General features: G+C 37.4%; 1 protein-coding gene across 1 annotated transcript in view; it reads right to left on the bottom strand.

Annotated features, from left to right (window-relative positions):
- Nucleotides 1-14,552: 14,552 nt before the first annotated feature.
- Nucleotides 14,553-16,711, bottom strand: part of LOC145995102 (uncharacterized) — an 86,880-nt gene continuing 84,721 nt past the window's right edge. The window contains exons 7-8 of the mRNA XM_083131638.1: nucleotides 16,279-16,495; nucleotides 14,553-15,127 (exon numbers count right to left, since the gene is read on the bottom strand). Of these exons, the coding sequence (XP_082987764.1) occupies nucleotides 14,553-15,127; nucleotides 16,279-16,495 (792 nt within the window). The remainder of the gene's footprint in view (nucleotides 15,128-16,278; nucleotides 16,496-16,711) is intronic.

The raw sequence follows: 16,711 nt of genomic DNA, 5'->3' as shown, positions 1-16,711 counted from the left end.
ATATATAATATCCAACCAGCCATTGCACACTACGCAATTTGGTACATGGAAAATACAAAAATGTAGGTAACATTATGTTAAGCACAGTAAACGCATTCGGATGTGTGCCACAAATTTTTCCTAATACACACAGATATTTCCATGTTTCACGTGTTCGTATGCATTCACTTAGCCAGTGTGCAATCGAACCATTTTGTTTACACCTACAACATAGTGGATCTTATAAAAGTTTTAATTTATGTAATTTCTCTTCCGTCACCACTATATCCTGTACCAGACAGTATAGTTTACGCGTTTACTTCATGAACGTCGAAGACGAAAGAAACCCGCCGCCACAAACGTGGCTGGGGATAAATAGCGGGCGAGTTGTTTCCGTCCAATCACACTCAACCTTCAGCCAATGGGTGCAGCTATCATTCTGCTCGTCTACTCCACGTTTAGTCTCAGTCACATGCCTGCTGATATGCTGTTGCCGTACTTTGCAACTTCAATGTTGAGAGCGTGGGAAGAAGCTTGTGTGCGGAGGGAGAAGGCGGCGTAGAGTAGATGTGGAGAGTAGATGTGTGGCAACACTTTGCGTTGAATGTGATTGTTGGAGCTGGTGGGCGCGCTCCGTGGACTTCAAAGCCAGCCGGTCGTTAACGAAGCTAGCGCGTCGACTATACACCGCAGATTTTACCAAGGGCGATAAATGTGGTGCTTGAACATTGTTCCATATCTTATGCCAGGGATGAGTAGGTTGTTTAATCATTATCTTGCAGCTAGGCAGTGTTGCCAGCCAACGTGACTTGTATAATTGAGATACTTTTGGTATTTCTTCACTTTCACTGAAAGTAGTATATGTCAAATTTCTAGTACTGATTCTTGTAAAAATTTATAATGCGGCGGCACCGTGGCTATAGCGATCGGAGACTGCAGTGGTATGGTGTCCAAAATCTCCTTAATTATCACACCCGTTAAACTGTCTGGGAAGTTTACTAACATTGACACATCTTCTGGTACGCGGAGAGCTTGGCTCTTTAACTCCACGTGAGTCAGGTTAAGTCCCCCACACAGTACTGGTAGACATACATTCTCGTGACTCACTCGCGGCATTTGGTGTGCCCAGACAAACCAGTTTATCGCACTCCATATCTGTGCAAAATCCAATTTCCTCAACGGAAGCACTCGTGCCACAAACCAGAGCTTTGAACTTGCATAAATATTTATAAAGACTACCCTGGCAACCAAGCTAAGGGCACAAAGTTTGTTTTGTTTAAGCACACTTTTCATGCCAGCAATACATGTTGAATAATTTTGAGCAATCATTTCTTGTAAAGAGTGGGTAAAATATTATTCCAAATATTTTCAGTGCATTTACTTTTTTAATTTTATCGTTTTGATACGGATGGTTTGTAGCATCTAAGTGCATCCAATGAGTTTTATTATAGTTAAGCTTTAGGCCAGCCACAGAGCTGTATTTTCTATCACATTTTCACGTATTTCCATATCTGTCGGCAATTGTACAAACACAATGACATCATCAGCATAACCTAATAATTTTATCATTGTTGAGTGAATATTTAACCCCTGCAATTGCATTTCAAGAACCTTTAAAAATGGCATTAACGCTACACAAAAACTTATCATAGACATGGATCACCTTGCATAAGAAATGTTTTTGTTAAAAAACCATTTTTCCACACGATTTGGCATCAGTATATAAACTCTTAATCGCATTTACAAATTTTGGACTACAACCTATCCTTAATAATTAAGCATATAAAATTTCGTACTATATCGTATCAAAAGCATTTTGAAAATCCAATGCCACTATACCATGGTGACCTTGAATGGTTGTATGTCTATATGTAGTTATGACATCACGAATTGTTTGTAAAACAGTAAAGTTCGATTTATTATTACCATAACAGTATTGATGGGCACCTATCATTCGTTCCATATAAGATAAAACACGACGAAGCAAACATCGTGCCAAAATTTTATAATCCGTGCACAACAAAGATATAGGTGTATAGTGTTTACTACCGTAGGGTTAGCAACTTTGGGAACCAGGACGATTACACCTGTATTACTCGTACTTCCAAAGCAGTGTTGATTAAATACTGCATTTATCCAGTCTGTCACAATATTACCTACAAGTGACCAAAATCTTTTATAAAATTCTATGGGAATACCATCTATTCCTGGCGATGAGTTATTCTTCATTCCTAGAATCGCTTCGTACACCTCAGAAGCTATAAAGGTCTTCTCAATACACATGTTATCATTAACAGAAAAGATTTCCAAAAAATGTTGTAAAAATATTTCTTCCTGAGCTGGATCATAATTTGTTCCTTCAAATCTAGAGTATAGGGTGACCATACGTCCCGTTTTGACCGGGACAGTCCCGTTTTCGAGGCGTGTCTTGGCCGTCCCGTTCGTTTTATTTAAAAAGCGTTATTTGTCCCGTTTAATAACAGTCTAAAAGTTAATGTGAAACCCAATTCTAAATTTGAGAGATATTTGAATAGCAGTATTGCAACATCTCACCGTGACAACACAGCTGACTGTTTTTAAAGCACTTCATAACAATCGAAATGTTCTGTTCATTGTCGTCGATCGGTCGTACGTCTCAACCAAAGAAGGAAGGAATCATTGTCGTCGAGTAGTTTGCATTGTGAAGTTAGCTTGCGTCGCAGCGACTGGTTTTGTTTTATGCGTGTTCCATGAGAATAAGCATGGCTAAGAAGCGAGCGTGCAGTTTCAATTCGGACCTGCAAGAAGAATTCAAATTTCTTCATTTAGACTCAAAGTCAAAAGATAATTCTCGTATTGCGTGTCAGATATGTGGTGTAAGTTTTTCAGTCTCTCACGGCGGAAGAAGTGACATTAACCAACACGTCGTTTCAAAGAAACACAAAGAGGCTGAAAAAGCAAAATGTAGCACCTCTAATGTCGCTTCACTCTTTGAGAAAGTGCTTGACGAGAAAGTTTCCGCTAGTGAAGGAGTTTTTGCGTATCATAGTGTGAAACATGGACATAGTTTTCGATCAAATGACTGCACATCGAAGTTAAAAAAGAAGCTTTACGAACCGAAATATTTCGCGGCTCGCACTAAGAGTGAAGCGATTGTGTGTAACGTGTTGGCACCGTTATCTTTGGAGGATGTGAGGAATAATTTGGCGTCTTGCTCGAGTGTTACGCTAAGTATTGACGCTTCTAACAAGAAATCTCAGAAACTGTTCCCTGTGTTATTAAGATATTTCCTTCCTGCGACTGGTATTCACACAAAAATTCTTGAATTTGCATCACTGCTTGTGAATGTTCTGAACTGTAATGCTCGCTGTTGACGAAGGTAATCGAAACATATAATTTGCAAGATAAAGTTGTGGGACTTTGTGCCGATAACACTAATACAAACTTCACCGATGTAAATAGGCGTTGAAAAAACAATGTGTGGCAAAGGCTTCAGTCTCAAATCGGCAAGGAACTAATTGGAAAGCTTGTAGCGCACATATCGTTCACAATTGTTTGCAAACCGCCGTAGACTGTCTTCCTTACGATATTGAAAGTTTTGCTGTGAAATTGTACAAATATTTTCATGTGTACATAGTTCATGTAGAACAACTTAAAGATTTTTGCAGTTTTGCTGGTGTGGAATACTATGCAAAACTTCTGGAACATGGAAATACCCGTTTCTTGACATTAGGACCAGCACTGAAAAGAATCTTAAATATTTTTGCAGGACAGCGTTCCTACTTTTTTCGCAAGAAAAGCCTCCCCTTATTTTTTTAAAAATAATATTTTGTGACAAATACAACAATATTTTCGGCACAAAAGGAGCTTTTCACCCAGCAATACAGATGTAATGTAGATCAGCAAATAATCGTTTGTTCTTTGTATTTACTCTCTGTTTGTTATGTTTTACTGATATCTCCTTATCTACAAGAAAATTTAAATGAAATCCATCGAAAGATGAAATCTCACTCAAACGCGAAACAAAGCAGATTTATGATTCATTTTTACATGACAATGTTTCAAGTGCAGGTGTACTTCTTTCCTACTTTCTAGTAATGGATATTTGATTTGATTTGATTTAGTTTATTTTACTTCGCGTTTTGTGCCTCTTGGCTAATTTACGAAGATGGGGATGAGTGATGAAATGATGAAATTGATGAATGGACATTCACAAACAACCAAGCCCGACCGGGATTCGAACCCGGGACCCTTGGCGTCGCAGCGCGATGTGCTAACCACTTTTTTTATTATTCACAATTTTTCTTTCATACAGTAATTTTACAGGTTTTGGATAACAATAGTTCTTTTAACATTCCATCAGCACCTTTAAAAAATGTACGAATAATATTTTTCCTTTATCTTGAGACACTTTATGATATTCCTGTTTAACATATATTAAAAATTGATCATGAAAATCTATACCTTTATATATGCAGACAAACAATATATAATGCCCAACCAACCATTGTACACTACGCAATTTAGTACATGGAAAATACGAAAATGTAGGTAACATTATGTTATGCACAGTAAACGCATTGGGATGGGTGCGACAATTTTTTCGTAATAACACACATAGATATTTCCATGTTTCACGTGTCCGTATGCATTCACTTAGCCAGTGTGAAAACGAACCATTTTGTTTACACCTACCACATAGTGGGTCTTGTAACAGTGTTAATTTATATAATTTCTCTTCCGTCACCACTATATCCTGTACCACACAGTACCACGCAGATTTTACCAAGGGCGATAAATGTGGTCCGTGAACATTGTTCCATATTTTGTGCCAGGGATGGGTTGGTAGATTAATCATTATCTTGCAGCTAGGCAATGTTGCCAAACAACGTGACTGGTATAATTGAGATACTTTTGATATTTCAAGAGGTTTCGCTGAAAGTAGTACATAAAAAAATTTCTAGCACTGATTCTTGTAAATATTTATACTGCGGTGGCACCGTTGCTATAGCGATCGGAGACTGCAATGGTATGGTGTCCAAAATCTGCTTAAGTATCACACCCGTTAAACTGTCTGGGAAGTTTACTAACATTGACATATATGCTTGTACTCGGAGAGCTTGGCTTTTTAAATCCACGTAAAACAAGCCAAGTCCCCCGCACCGTACCGGCAGACATACATTCTCGTGACTCACCCGCAACATTTGGTGTGCCCAAACAAACCAGTTTATCGCACTCCTTATCTGTACAAAATCCAATTTCCTCATCGGAAGCACTCGTGCCACAAACCAGAGCTTTGAACTCGCATAAATACCGTGCGTTCATTTCGATCTGCAGCCGAGAGATCGGGAGAAGCGTGGCGGGCGGCGCTGACGGAGATGCCGACATTTGCGGCCTGTAATGCCCGCTTATTTTTATAGACATATGCAGACATTTATATAAATATTGCAAAACGATCACTAACCTGTGTTATACCACGTAAAAGTTCTGTAATTCATCCAAGTTCTGCTCTTATATACACAAATAAATACGCTATAGAAACGATGTTAAGAGCCACAGATAATAAAACATTTTAATCATAGTTTTGACCAGTAACGTCCTGTTTAAGTTTATATCCTTGAAAGAGTTTTGTGGCCATGGGAATCGTTTGGAGGTTTCGAATGTGCAACACTGTATCAGGATTACACTGCAGACGAAACCGATAAAAGTGAATGGTTTTCGTGAGCTTCCTTGCAATCTGAAATATCCGAGCTCGAGTTTTTTCTTCCTTCGCGACTAGATGAAGACAGAGTTGTAAATATAGTGGCGAGCAATGTAAACCAAGAGCGTGTTAATTTCGTACTGTGCGCAAGAGTGTTATTCTTGGTTACTTGCAGTTACTTGTTTGTGTTATTGTAGTGTGTATGTGTGACGTGTCAGTGAGACGATTGGAATGCCAGCCGCAAGATTCACGTTAGAACAAAGATTGTTTTATGTATGACACGTACCTACGTGAAAACAAACTCGTGTCGAGACGTGTGTAGGTAATTTGTACAGAAATTCCCATGCGTTTCAACTCCACACAGAGATACGGTTAGAAATCTTGTCCTTAAATTACGAGAAACTGTATCGTTAAATTTTAAAACACCTAAGCAAAAACGACGGATTCTAACCGAAGCAAAACTCGATGATATTGGTGCAGCGTTAGAACGTTCTCCAAACAAACCTCTACGCCGTGTTTCACAAGAGGTGGGCGTGTCAAAATCATCGGCACATACAGTCACTAAGCTACTAAAATTAAAACCATACTCTTATAACACAGGTTAGTGCTCGTTTTGCAATATTTATATAAATGTCTGCATATGTCCATAAAAATAAGCGGGCATTTCAGGCCGCAAATGTCGGCATCTCCGTCAGCGCCGCCCGCCACGCTTCTCCCGATCTCTCAGCTGCAGATCGAAATGGACGCACGGTATTTACAAAGGCTACCCTGGCAACCAAGCTGAGGGCACGAAGTTTGTTTTGTTTAAGCACACTTTTCAGGCCATCAATACATATTGAATAATTTTGAGCAATCATTTCTTGTAAAGAGTGGGTAAAAATTATTCAAAGTATTTTCAGTGCATTTACTTTTTGAATTTTATCGTTTTGATACGAATGGTTTGTAGCATCTAAGTGCATCCAATGAGTTTTATTATAGTTAAGCTTTAGACCAGCCACCGAGCTGTACTTTTCTATCACATTTTCAAGTATTTCCATATCTGTCGGAAATTTCACAAACACAGTGACATCATCAGCATAACCTAATAATTTTATCGTTGTTGAATGAATATTTAACCCCTGCAATTGCATTTCAAGTACCTTTAAAAATGGCATTAACGCTACACAAAAACTGATCATAGACATGGGATCACCTTGTCTGACACCCCTTTGTATAGGAAATGTCTTAGTTAAAAAACCATTGATTTTTACACACCGATTTGGCATCAGTATATAAACTCTTAATCGCATTTACAAATTTTGGACTACAAGCCATCCTTAAAAATACATCATATAAAAATTCGTGCTGTACAGTATCAAAAGCATTTTGAAAATCCAATGCCACTATACCATGGTGACCTTGTATGGTTGTATGTCTATAACTAGTTATGACATCACGAATTGTCTGTAAAACAGTAAAGATCGATCTATTATTACCATAACAGTATTGATGGACACCGATCATTCTTTCCATGTAAGGCAAAAGACGACGAAGTAAACATCGTGCAAAAATTTTATAATCCGTGCACAACAAAGATATAGGTGTATAGTGTTTTACTATCGTAGGGTTAGGAACTTTGGGAACCAGGACGATTACACCTGTATTGCTCGTCCTTCCCAAGCAGTGTTGATTAAATACTGCATTTATCCAGTCTGTCACAATATTACCTACAAGTGACCAAAATCTTTTATAAAATTCTATGGGAATACCATCTATTCCTGGCGATGAGTTATCCTTCATTCCTAGAATCGCTTCGTACACCTCAGCAGCTGTAAAAGTCTTTTCCATTCGCAAGTTGTCATTAACAGAAAAAAATTCCGGAATTGTTGTAAAAATATTTGTTCCTGAGCTGGATCATAACTTGTTCCTTGAAATCTAAAGTGATAAGCGCGATAAAATATTTCCTTTATGTCAGTCACATTACTATGTTCCGAATTATCTTCGTCTATTATCTTATGAATCGTTTGGCGTTTTCCACGATTACGTTCATGTAGAACATGACTAATATTGGCCATTTCAAGAAGGTCAAAAGGTAAAAGTTTACTACGTATTTTGCACCCACTTCTTTTTTGCGCGTGTAATTTCAACAATATTGCCTGTACTTGTTTAATGTTCTGTTGCACTTTTCCCCCTCTTACCCCTTCATCAGTTAGCTCTCTCAATACTTTATAATAAAAATTGTATTTATTATTCCAATCCTGGTTCCGTTCCCTACTATATTGTCTACAAAATCGTGTGATAGCTGGCTTTAGATATTCATCCCACCACTTAATTATATTTATTTGTTTTGCTCTTAATCGTTCCCAATACTTCCATTTCTCTTCGAATTTGTCAGCGAAAAGTGGATCATCAAATAAAGATATATTCATTTTCCAATATCCATACCCATATTGTATATTTGGCAGTTGCATATTTACCGCCATTATAATTGCACTATGATCTGAGAAGCAAGTTGGCACCATATTAACATTAGTGATATTAGGGATAATTGATGGTGAAACATAAAATCAATCTAACCGTGAAGCACCCCCATCCTTTACATATGTGAAGCCTGCACTAGTTGGGTGCAAAGTGTCCCATGCATCTTTCCATTGAAACCCAGTTACCAACTGTTGCAGCGCATTGGACGTATTAAATCCAGGGCGCTGGTCTTTTGGCAACAACACACAATTAAAATCGCCTCCACAAATAATATGTTGCTTATTACCTTGAAGTTCCGTCGGTACTTCAGTTGCGAAAAATTCATTACGTTGCTGCCTTTGATTACTACCAGAAGGTGCATACAGATTACATATCCACAGGTTCTCCACTTGTACAGTTGTAATTCTACCACTTGGATGGTATTCTACATTTGATACAGGTATATTCTCTCGAACTAATACAGCTGTTCCTTGCGCTGAATATGTGGAATTATTATAGACAATATAACTAGAGGGTAACTCATAATTGGTTATTGCTACTTCTTGAATGAGAGCAATATCTATAGCGGACTGAATTAGAAAATCCCCCAATGCACTTTGTTTTGTTTTGTTTTGTAGTTTGTTTATGTTTATACTAGCAAGTCTAATGGTGGTAAGCATCACTATGGATATGTAAACACTTGCTTTTACAATACTGTTAAAGATATACATTGTTTTACTGTTTTTAGGTCTACCTTACACACAAAGATTCTTAAAAGGAAAAAAAATAGCTATACTTTATACTCTGGCTATGTATGGAATATTTCACACCAATCACCTGATCAAACATCATATACCTTTACTCATTTTACACATACTATTTCTGACTTTCAGTTTTACTTGCACCCACACATTCACTAGACACACTAGGGGAAACACTGAATTTGGATCCGATCACAGGTTGTAAATCAACACTCGGGGCCAAATTTGTCACACTTTGGGATCTGGTTATACGCACTGGTGAGGGGGCTATTGCCTGCTGCTTCACATTCTTCTTGTGGTGGGGGTTAGGTGCCACATTTTGTTGTACTTTTTTCTTCTCCAACTGCTTCTGTTCCTGGAGTCTCTTCACATTTGATTTTCTTTTGGCATTGTCCTTCGTACCTGTTGTGGCTTCACCAAACTGAACTTTGCTTTGTTGATCTTCTGTATGGGATCCTCCTGCTTCATATATGTCAGTTTCCATTTCACGATTACTCGTAGTTTCAGACTCGCGCATCTCTTGATCAGTTTTTTCCAGATTGTCAGTCACCAAAACGTTATCCCGTACATCACTGTGGAGGTTGTCTAAAGATGCCACCTCTTCCGCCCACGATTTGCTATGGATAGACACAGGTAGAGGTGTTTCATTGGTAGGGTCCAGTTGGTGTTCTAAAACATCAGCTTTTTTCGGCTCTACTGTATTTTCAGATTTTTATCGCGTTCATTGTTCACAGTTTTTTTCTTGCAACTGCATTGGAATTGGCAACACTGTAAATTGTGTGTCAGCCTTTATATCCGTCTCATGCGCTGAACGGTGGCTAGGTGGTCTATGTACCTTTGCTGCATATGACTGCTTAGGCTGGATTTCTACAGGAGTAGCACATGCTCCAATGTTATCTTGTATCACTCGCTCACCCACAACACCACGTCGTTGTGGACAAAACCTTGCTGTGTGTTGAGTGTCTTCACATATTTTACAGGTAGGTTTCTGTCCATAATATGTTACCCAATATTGCATACCCTGTATTGATACATAGGACGGGATTGGCTTATTCAGAACCATTCTCACCAACTTAATGCCTGTACGAGTTTTATAAATATGCTCATCCGAATATCGCTCGTCCACCGGAGGGGTCTTAATTTCACCATACTGCGGATATGACTATCGTTTATTTCCATTGGTATAACATGTAGTCTCACTAGTGTAGTTGTCCTATCAGCCCAATCTAATCTAATTTCATGTTCATCATCCTCATCACAATACACTAACTTCCCTTCAAATTTATTAATTAACTGTTCGCCTAATAGACGCGTCACTAACTTAATATATACACACTTACGGTATTGGTCCAGTTCAATACTTAATACCTGGTCTTCAGTCAATGCAAGAGTATCCCGTATCCAACGATGAAGCATCAGCGATGATGGGCACTTCTTCACACTTGAAAACCATAACTTTAGCGTATTTACGCGACGAATTTCCATTTTTCCTTCAATTCAACAACTTTACGTAACTTGAAAATTTACGCGTTTCGCGTCGTCTAGCACGCCAGATCCCGATGACTCACCGGTTCACGAGCAGAGGCACGGCGATGTTGCTCGCGCGGGCACTTCCGCTGAACTCCACCACTCGGCCACAGGGTCGGGCACTTGTAATGGATAAAATATAGTTTTATTAGTATGTTTTCTGTGAAGAATTGTTACAATTATAAGAAAATAATCAGGTGGTCTTACGACACATATGAAAATATTAGCTATTTTAGGTCGAACTTGCCTCTAGATGGCGAGAACATAATCAACATTCTCGCCGAATTGGATGAGGAAGATGAACTTCTAAATGACGTTCTGGGCGCTGATGAGCTGGAATTAGCCTTCTTCCACCGAAAGATGGTGCTGATACAGATCAGAATGATACCAATAGCGATGAGGAGGATCACTTTGCAGACATTCATGGCTTGGGAAAGGGCATTCTTACGCAACCTATTGAAGTGCGAGCCAACACAACAGAAGGTTGTGATATGTACTGGGAAACACGTTCTGATACAAACAATGCCCTGGTGTCCAATGCTATGCCTAGAAATTCATTTAGGTAAATTCATCGTTTCTTCCACTTGAATGACAATTCACAAATAGATAAAGCTGATAAAGTTTATAAGGTTCGACCTCTCATCGCAGATTTAAATGAAAAATTCAAAGAACTGATTGCACCTCTTGGGATAGATTTTTCTCTGGATGAGGCAATGGAACCTTACTAAGGACGCCACTCTATGAAACAGTTCATATGAGGGAAGCCCATAAAGTATGGATTTGAATTATGGTGCTTAGCATCGTCCTCTGGATATCTCATCAAATTTGAGCCCAGGTTTTCCACTTTTACAGTTGTAATTCTACAACTCGGATGGTATTCTACATTTGATATAGATATTTGTCTCGAACTAATACAGCTGTTCCTTGCGCGGAATATGTGGAATTATTATAGACAATATAACTAGAGGGTAACTCATAATTAGTTATTGCTACTTCTTGAATGAGAGCAATATCTATAGCTGACTGAATTAGAAAGTCCCCCAGTGCACTTTGTTTTGTTTTGTAGTTTGTTTATGTTTATACTAGCAAGTCTAATGGTGGTAAGCATCACTATGAATATGTAAACACTTGCTTTTACAATACTTTTAAATGTATACATTGTTTTATTGTTTTTTGGTCTACTTTACACACAAGGATTATTAAAAGGAAAAAAAACTCCTTCACTTATAATAACTATATGTTATACTCTGGCTATGTATGCAATATTTCACACCAATTATCAAGGCCACACTATTTGTTAAATAAATTGTTTTGATATACTTAACTCGCCTACCCTGCGCCTAGATCTTCTTTTTGCTAAGTTCATGTTGCTCACTGTCGCCACATTTTTAGTCATTTTTTGTTCCAATTACATTTTTCACTACAAGTTTCATATTTACACTACTACTCTCACTATCTTCATCCGTAATTAACTCACTATCCATGTCTTCCCCCGTTCCGTCTTCTTGTTCTTCCTGTCTTTCCGCTGTCTTCTGATCCTTAATAGCATTGGTGCGTACCACGCCATCCTCTGTGACCACTTCTCTCACTGATTCCGGGTTAGAGTTTTCTTCCTTAATTAGCAAAGATTGTGTACCACCTTCCTCTGGGGTCTTCGAAGCCGCAACTGCCACTTCCGCTTCCTTCGTTTTGTCTTATCCGGGGTTGGTAGATGTTCCGTCCTTCTGGGGGTTAGGGTGACTTCCTGTATGTATTTCAATTGATTCCAGCTGATTCTCAAGGCTAGTAGAAGGTATTTCACTGGATGGAACGTCGTGGTATGGTCCCGAGGTCCTACATAACCTTCTCGTTTTTGCCCCACTTGACTGCAGTTTTGTCCTTGCCTGAGCGGAACTCCCAGGACAGTGGGCTGACGAAGCTTGCACATTCTACGTTCATGACCATTCTGGTGACAAATCTGGCACGTCCGTTGCTGTCCATCATAGATAATTTGACACTGAAACGAGCGGATTACTAGAAATGACGGTATTGGTTTTTTGACTTCCATTTTAGCCACTCGCACTCCATTATACATTGGGTATCGAAAGTTCCCCGACCATTGTTCTTTGTCTACACTATCGACAGTTCCAAATTCTCGCAGTTTTTCTTCTACACTATCATCGTCCATTTCCAGAGGGAGATTAAAGATACGCACAAATTTAACCTCCCTTCCCGCATCTTCTAATGACACTTTCACACTATTGCCATCAGCGTAACGAAACTCCATGTCAGGCCCATGTTGTTCTAATAGTTTTCTCATTGTCGCTTCTCTCATAAATTTAATAAACACACAACGCATAATTGTCGGGAGTTGTATTCCCATCAATTCGTCAACATGCAGACTGAATTGTCCGTGAATAAATCCACTCGGCCACAGGGTCCGGCAGTCACGAAAAGAGAAAGACTTTGGAAAGTAAAGCAAAATGAAAGATGAGACACTCGAATGTGACCAAAAGTCTGAGAACAAACTAATCATATATCAAATAATAATTTATGGGTTAGATGGAAGAAGGGTGTAGCTCAGAAAACATAGTTTGGAGATAACTGCACCCTGCATCTATTGCTGGAATATGATAATATTCATGTATACCGTAGGGATACAATTCCTCATGTGATTACAACGAGTCTCATGGTTAATGTTTCAATATCCTACGAGAATGAAGAGTTTCAAAATTTTGAATTACGCCCTTCTTCCATAAAAGATGGTCGAAAAACAACATATGTATTTTGAAGTGCTGTGAATTTCATATATTCATAATATTTTCCATATGGAAGACTAGACACAAGCATACTCTACAATCATAAGGATGTTGTTGTTGTACAAAAAATACGAATGTTTACTAGCTTGTTATCAGAAAATTGAAACTAAATAATCCAATTTAGTTTATTTATAAGCATAAATGTATTTTTTTCTCTTACTGTATTTAAAAATTTGCAAAGAGTTGAAAATTATACATGGTTTAAAATGTCTACAATAATCTGTATCAGCGCATCAGAATCAACATTTACTACTTTACATTAATCCTTTAGAACTCTTGTAACAAAGTAAGCATTCTCGTCTGTAGTCAGAGACATTTTGCATAATCTTGTTAACAACTTAATATTAAATTTACTCCTCTTCCTGCTGAATCGTTGGCCACTACTAACTTTTCAGTTATTGTTATTTCAGATCTGTAACACTCTTCACTTTCTTAGGTTGAAAGGCCCTTCTCAAAAAGCTCTTGCAATATTGAATCTGCAGGAAACTTTCTTTGAGCTGGAAAAAATGAACGGCTCTAATCCTTTTTTACAAAGGTTATGGAATTATTCTGGCTGCATAGTAAGTTTCTTTGCTTCAAATGGTGACATTCCACCCTCGATCTTTTCGCTTCAGTTCGATTCTTGTATCATCGGCATTATAAATAATTTACATCATGTTCTAGTACAAGTTGCAACGGAAAACATGCAAAGTACAGGTAAATAAATCTGAACAATGATTGAATAATTTTATAGTATTTATTTTTGTTACATCAGTCATAGGTGTTTGTGTAACTTTTCACTACAAAACTAAGATATCTGTGAAAAAATATGAAAGTAAACTGCTTATGTCACAGAAAGAAATATACTTCAATGTTATTCAATATATAAATCGCGATAATTATTTACTTTAAGAAATAGTCTATAAGTATGGTACTTTAAATACACATGAATTATTCAATAGAGATTATTAAAAAGATAGAGACCATTTAAAACCACTAAAATGTTTACACATAGAAATCACAAACCAAGAACTCTAGAAATTCATGAATAAATTAGTTTCTTAGACATGTTATTAAGCATATAGAGAATAAAGTTTAGGTAATATTATTTAAAATGACTGATTAATTAGTAAATTTAACAAATCCTAAACACAATATTTTACAATAACCTATGTGGAGATGCATTGAGAAATTAGAATGTAAATTCATCTTACGAAACATGAAAATTGTATTTAGCTTACGTAGCACGAGAAATTTATTTCAATTCCGGTTAAATAGCAATATTTGTTATCAGTACAATTTTTAGAAACCAACATGCTAAACTTCTCATGTATGTCAATTTTTCTTATTTCTTTCTTTTTAGCGTACAAAATGTAGTTATACAGTTTGCTAATCTCTTATTGTGTTGTCTTCGACGTAAGAAAGTGGTCGTGTTTTTACAACAGAAATATCATTTTCCTGCCCTACTATTATCTTTGTACTCGCATATCCAATGCGGTCCAGATTACTATCACCATATTTATCCTTGCCTTCGGCGACAAAAATTCTTTTTATTGAACTTGTCCTGCAGACAGACCACAGGTTGCCAGTGTATACATGTTTGGTATTGCCGACAAGGATTGTCCAACTCCTCTTGCCATAGCTTCCAACCATGACGCCACGCACTCGAATATCTAAGCTGTCTCTAATTCTTCTGTAGTTTGTGTTTCCACTCTTTGCGTCCTTCTCGAACATTTTTTGTCCAAAATTGTAATCATCTATTGTGAAGAACCATTCGCCATTTTCTCTCGTGTTAAATCCCCAGCTCGAGCCTTCCGTCCTCACCTGAAAACTTGGTCCCCAGACGTAGTTCATGCCGCCATCTTTGTTGATCGTCCAATCATATTCTCCATTCAGCTTTCTCCATGACGTAGCTGAACTACTTCCATTCTTTGCAATAAAGAGGGCACCTCCGCCACTGGTTTCTGTGCAGGAAGGAAAATTTTAGTAAGCTTCAGAAAGAAATAAGCTTTAATATCATTTTTATATCCTTTAATCAATTATTCTTTAATTAATTATTTACCTGAAAATACAAGCGATACGTGTTCCAGCATATTCACACAAATAATACAATACAGATTATACTGTTCTACAAATTTTTACATCTTTCTGTTATAGAAAGGTAAGTAGCTGTTTCTCACTGAAATTGACCTCCTGAACACGAATCTGCACTTCATTTTCTAAGATTGGCTCTTAATTTGAAGTTACGGCATAATTCAGATTACCCATAAGTAGGGACGTGAAGTTTTCGTTTTATTTCTCCCTGCAATTCGGTGTTATTTTTCGCTGTTTAGGGTAAAATTCGGAGTTATTAATTTAAAATCGGTATTATTTTTACATGCATTTTAACTGTTCCTTTTATGCTTAAGATTTTCACATTGTTTTAGTTCTGGAAAATTGAGACAATTTTTTTTATTTAATGGCAAGAAAATATGGCTTGCCTTTGTGAGAAATGACCAAATTTAAAAAAAAACTATTTCATCTCATCATTCATTAAGTATAAAATGTTTATTGAATGATGATACCCAAATCTTTGAACTCAATTATACACATCGCATTTACCTAACATAGACAAAAAATCCCTCTGCGACCTCAAAATATCGGTTTGTGTACACTGACACACATACACGGCTCCCTTAACTTAACTTTACCTACGTTCGTAGAAATGAAATGTAGAAAAGTTTAGTTAGTATCTGTAAGATAAATGTGTCACAAAGCTATTCGCAAAAGTATCTATAAATTCAAAAAAGTGCTATCCATAAGAATAAATCCATTTCTAATTTTCCAATTCCATTATGTGCTTACTATTGTGTGTTAGTAAAACGTTGGGAACTCAATGCCGTATTTCATAAGATTCTGCTTGGACTGTTTAATGAATATATTTTCTAATCTCTTTTCTAATCATTTCTAACACATATATTTATATATTCACAACCAGATTGTCATTGTAATATTTAGCAATGATCTAACTTTATTTCTTTGTAAATAACCAACCTAATGAATTACTAAAATACAATCTTAACTTATTAAGCGGTATTATGAACATTATGTACAAACCATTGCTGATACCGCTTACCTGTGTCGTTAATCATATGCCATATCCAGGTGGTCCAGTTTCCCCATTCTCCAACCCAACTCCAGGATGTTCCTTTGGCTCCAAACGCATTCCAGTCCCAGCTCTGCACCGAGATATGCTTTTCTTGCCCTTGAGGAACCGAGAAAAAGGACTTGAAGATCTTCTCTGCTGTGTTTGCTACAACCTTCCACCAGCCGCCAAAGGGATTTCCGCCTTCCTTCAATTGATTAATTTATTATTGTTTGAAACAGTGTGTGCATGTGTAGAAAGTTCTTGTGCGACAAGTTTTGTGGTGTAGTTTTTTTTTTTTTTTGAGACAGGCAAAATTCATACAATTTTTCATATGTCGAGGCGATACAAAAGCTCTCTCTTCGAGATCTATGTAGTAAACTGCATTGAAAGCAATTACTGTTGATATATGTCTTCTTTTGCG

The sequence above is a fragment of the Lepisma saccharinum genome, chromosome 11, assembly GCF_977018435.1.
Source record: "Lepisma saccharinum chromosome 11, izLepSacc3.1, whole genome shotgun sequence".
Taxonomy (NCBI): Eukaryota; Metazoa; Arthropoda; class Insecta; order Zygentoma; family Lepismatidae; genus Lepisma; species Lepisma saccharinum.
This window is presented reverse-complemented; position numbering and strand designations above follow the sequence as displayed.